The following is a 4578-nucleotide window of genomic DNA, read 5'->3' as shown; positions in this document are numbered from 1 at the left end:
CCCCCCCCCCCAAAAAAAAAGATCGGCCTCCCAAGTGCGCAGCAGTTCTCCGGCTGCCTTCCCTTCCCTCTCTCCTCCTCCATCAAGAGCTCCTCCGTGGATTTACTTTGTTTCACCCTGGGACGAATGCATGCGTAACCCGCGCTGAACTCCAGTAACCGAGAAAAAGGGAATAACGCAAAGGGATACTCGCACTTGGATTTAACAGGCTGTGAACGTTATGCATCAGACCTCATAGTCTACGCTTTGGACATTGCCCCTTCCTTTCGGATGGAGTTTTGGTAGGCTGCTTGGTTGATGGATTCGACGTTATGGATGGTTGCATATAGGTACGTATCTCACGCACTGTTCCACACTTGTCCCGCGGCTTTTATTCCACTTCCACGCTGTTTATTCTGCGATAGTAGCGCAGCGTATGAGCCGGTGCGCGCCGCTGTGGCGATAGAAACGTCTTCGTTACGCTGGTGCACAAAGCCTAAGACTTTCCGTGTCACTTTCTAGGGCTGTGTGTTTGTCGCGGAAAACAAAACAAAAGCCACCCGCAGCGGGTTAAATTCATCGCGATCCGCTGATGAAGTTGATGGATTTCCATGCCTGCGTCCTTCCGTGGCGCTGCTGTGACAAACACCCTTCCCCCCACGGCGGTTGTTTTCATTCATAAGTTTTTCCCTGTCTGTTAGGATGCGTCCTTTAATGTCCCCTGAACTGCGGCTCTGTGTGTTTTAAAGGATCCTGCTTTTATCAGCGCGCACGGAGTCTTCTCCTCTGAGCGGCTCATCCTATTTATAGTGCGCCCTCCTGACGCCTAGTTTATGGAATATTAATAATAATAATAATAATAAGAGTTTGTTTGTTTGCGGAGCGCAGGAGAGGCTGCAGTGTGAGGTTGATATGCTCCACGGGGCAGCCAGGTTTTTCTGTTTTTATGCGTTATGAGTCGGTTTTGGCCTCGTGCAGGTCGGCGTCGCTTCATAACATCCACGAAGGCTCCGACCCAAACTCCTGATGGTGTTTAAGGCATGTGCACGTATACTGAGACACATGATCAAATAAACTTTTCCCCCAAAAAATCGTGTCTCTCTGTAGCGGGAGGGGAGATTTTAATCCGACAATCGCTCGGTGCGTTTCTCCCAACCAGAGTCTGTATTTAGTCGGATCTCAGTCTGACCTTAAGGGGTTTTGTTTTTTTCGTTTCTTTTTTTTTTTTTTTTTTGCGCTACTTTTGTCCCCCTTTCCCTGAAATCCTTTTTGGTGTAGTAATAGAATACTAAGTGAGGCAGCTCATTTAGTTCCCTTGGATCGCGTCCTCATTTCGTCGCCGCGGTGCATTTAAATGTTAACTAGTCATACAAATGTAAATGAGGAGGGGAAGTATTTGTAGGGCCTACTGAAGTTTAGATGTGTGCGTATTGAGGAGGAAGGTACAAAAAGTCTTGTTAATAGTCAACTTTTTTCCCCGGGTTGCCTCACTTAACGGAATCAAAAGTGACATATTGTCATGTTGACAGGATGAAAACAGTCTGGGCTCACTCTAAATACATCAACTATTACAGCACACGTTGCTTATTTCACCTTAAATAATACTACATGTTTAAACTTACTGCAGTTGCTGCTGCAGAATATGTATTATGTGATTGTGTAGGATCAGTGATATGATACTGGTTGGGTTTCACTTGGGTCTGGATGTGAGATGACCTGGGGATCATGTTAACCCGTCTTCCATCAGGACACTGTGTGTTTGCCAGTTATGCCATGTTTTGGCTCTCTCTGATGATGTCCCCTCCCTCCCTGCTTCTCCTTTGTCTCTCCCCGGCCTCTCTTCCCCCCTCTGGCAGGTTTTCCGATGCATGCCAAGTCCACGGTGAATGTCGGAAGTGGTGATCCCCCCAGATGGAGCTCCAAAGTCAACATGGCCCCGGCGGTTCATTAGTGGTGATCCAGCAGCCTTCCCTAGAGAGCCGGCAGAGGTCGGATTACGAGCGGGAGCTCCAGCATGCCGCCATTCTCTCCCTGGACCAAATCAAGGCCATCCGCTCCAACAACGAGTATACCGAGGGGCCCTCGGTGGTACGGAGGCCCCCTGCGCCCCGCATGCCCCCCAGACCCCAGGACAAGCAGGAGAGGACTCACGAGGTCATCCTCGTCAATGTGAACAACAATTATGAGCACCGGCCCTCAGGTCACCACCATGGCGTGGTGGTTGTGGCTGGGGGACCGGGGCTTTCAGGCCGCTCCCACTAGCACAGGAAGTGCCGCCCAGTTCAGGGAGCAACGCACTCCTCTGAGCAGGGACTCTTGGCACGCTCGCCCCCCACCAGGCCTGGCATGAGCTTACAGCACCACCACAGAGCGGAGCGGCCTGTTCGGACTCAGCCCAAGCCCAAGGCCCTTTCGCAGCCCCAGCAGGGACCTCACTTCCATCAGCCTCCACTAGAGGCTCCACTCAAGCCCCAAGGCAAAGGGAAATCAGACTTTTCTGGCTCTGGTAACGGGGTGGTGGCTGCTGCAGGGCACCAGTTCATCTGCGAGTGTTGTGGGAAGTGCAAGTGCAGTGACTGCACGGCTCCCAGGAGCCTGCCTTCATGTCTGGCGTGCAATGGCCAGTGCCTCTGCTCAGCTGAGAGCGCACTGGAGCACGGCACGTGCATGTGCCTGGTTAAAGGCATCTTCTACCACTGCTCCAATGACGATGAGGGGGACTCATGTGCTGACCACCCCTGCTCACTGTCACGTTCCCACTGCTGCTCACGTTTCCTGTGCATGGGATTAATGTCGGTACTCTTCCCCTGTCTGCTATGCTACCCACCTGTCAAGGGGTGTCTGAAGGCGTGCCAGGGCTGCTACGACCGGGTTAACAGGCCCGGCTGTCGCTGCAAGAACTCCAACACTGTCTATTGCAAACTGGAGAGCTGGGCCCCACAGACCCAGGAAAAACCTTCCTGATTGCCCCTGTGTGTTTGTGATTGTGTGTGAGCGGGAGACTTGATGTGGATCTTATGATGACAATGATAATGATGATGATAGTCACAAATTAATGTTTATCAAACATTCTAAGCACCTCCCACCCGCCTCTCCTCCTCGCTGCGGAACCCTAAGGAGCTAAGCAAAGGAGTAACGAAAACCACTCAATTATTTTTATTTTTTATTTTCTCTGGATCAGGACCATGTTTTTACAGACCAGTGTTTGCCTTAACTGTTTCTATGTCTATCCTCAGCTCCTCATTAACACTATTTTTTTTATATATATGAAAAAGTTTTTCTTCCGTTTTAGGTAGGCAGTTTCCTCTGGGCCTGTGTGCCCGGTGGGAGCTGCCTCTCACCAAATCTGTGAAGGACGATCTACTATAGGGCAATTATGTAGCTGTTACCTGGTATTCATAGCAAGCAGGTATGTTTGAATTTATTGGTTGCTACCACACTAAAACCGTGGTTCCTATGCTCATGTTGCATTAACGAAAGCACATCCATCTCATAGTATTTTTTTTTTCTCCACTTGGATATGTTTCTCTCCTTCCACCCATCTGAACTCTTCATACACATTCTGTGGCATTCTTCCATGTTTTTTTTGTTTGTTTTTTTTTCCTTTATTTTGTGTAAATTGTATGCTCAAAATCCATAAGAGGAATTCTGGCTATTTTTTAAAAGAAAACATGTCTGTTAAACCATTTTTTTGTTGTAAAAAATATTTATTATGTGAAGCTCTATTATTTTATGATATTTATTGCAAGAGACAGTCTTAAATTTACTCATGTCTGAATATAACAAAATATCAAATACTTACTGAAAAATTAAAGGGTGGCACAAAAGAAAACTATGTTAACTTTAATGCAGAAAATATATTAATTAATGAAAAAATAGCACTGTCTGGTGTCTTGATTGAGCTGTTGAGAAACAGTAACCGGTTTGAGGAATGAAAGATGTGACTGATGGCTGATTTTAAGGGGGTACAGGTCTGTTTTTACGGGTTTGTGTTCACTGGTGAACAGCAGATCACTGCTTTCTGTGTGTGTATGCATGCATGTGTGTGTGTTTACGCTGGGTGCAGAATTCCTGGTAAAAAAAAGAAGAAATTCAGCAGTGAGTAGAAACAGCTTGTAGCTCCAAATGTGACTGTTTACATTCTTGGAGGGCTTCTTTGCTTCGATTCTCCTCGGTAACCTTGAAAGCTAAACAATACAGGTCATTGACACGATTAGCCCTGAAGCTGCTAGCATCAACAGAGCCTCCACGTTTCCATGAGTTATGCTCACAGGAAGTAAGTCTCCCTTCTAAACCCCCCCACTCCGCTCACCAGCCAACAAGTCACCACAAAACTATGCACTGTAGTTTACTCCCTGGGCTTTAACGCGGCTAGATCGGGATGTTCCCAAACTCCCAAATGGTCTCCATATTGTAGAGCCCCAACAGTGTGTGCCTTGAGAAATGAGAGCGACCATTCCGAGTAGCCGGGGCCACCTGTTCAAAGATAATAAACCGGGGCTATCAATGCTGGGCTTTTATGGCGTGGTTCCTGCACTAAAGGCAACGACAGGGGCAAATCCAGCCCCCCATCCCAACCCACACCCCCACCCCACCCTC

General features: G+C 48.1%; 1 protein-coding gene across 1 annotated transcript; it reads left to right on the top strand.

Moving 5' to 3' along the window:
- Window positions 1-2276: 2276 nt before the first annotated feature.
- On the top strand, window positions 2277-3857 carry spry1 (sprouty homolog 1, antagonist of FGF signaling (Drosophila); the record flags this gene model as incomplete). The annotated part of the gene is given in 1 exon segment (XM_035669280.1): window positions 2277-3857. A coding segment is annotated over 1 exon segment (667 nt), but the record flags the coding sequence as incomplete, so codon positions are not given.
- Between the last annotated feature and the right edge of the window lie 721 nt (window positions 3858-4578).

This window comes from Morone saxatilis, unplaced genomic scaffold, assembly GCF_004916995.1.
Source record: "Morone saxatilis isolate NCDOM2014 unplaced genomic scaffold, NCSU_SB_2.0 Contig22, whole genome shotgun sequence".
NCBI classification, from domain to species: domain Eukaryota; kingdom Metazoa; phylum Chordata; class Actinopteri; family Moronidae; genus Morone; species Morone saxatilis.
Note: the sequence above shows the minus strand (reverse complement) of the source record. Positions and strands in the feature narration are given on the sequence as shown.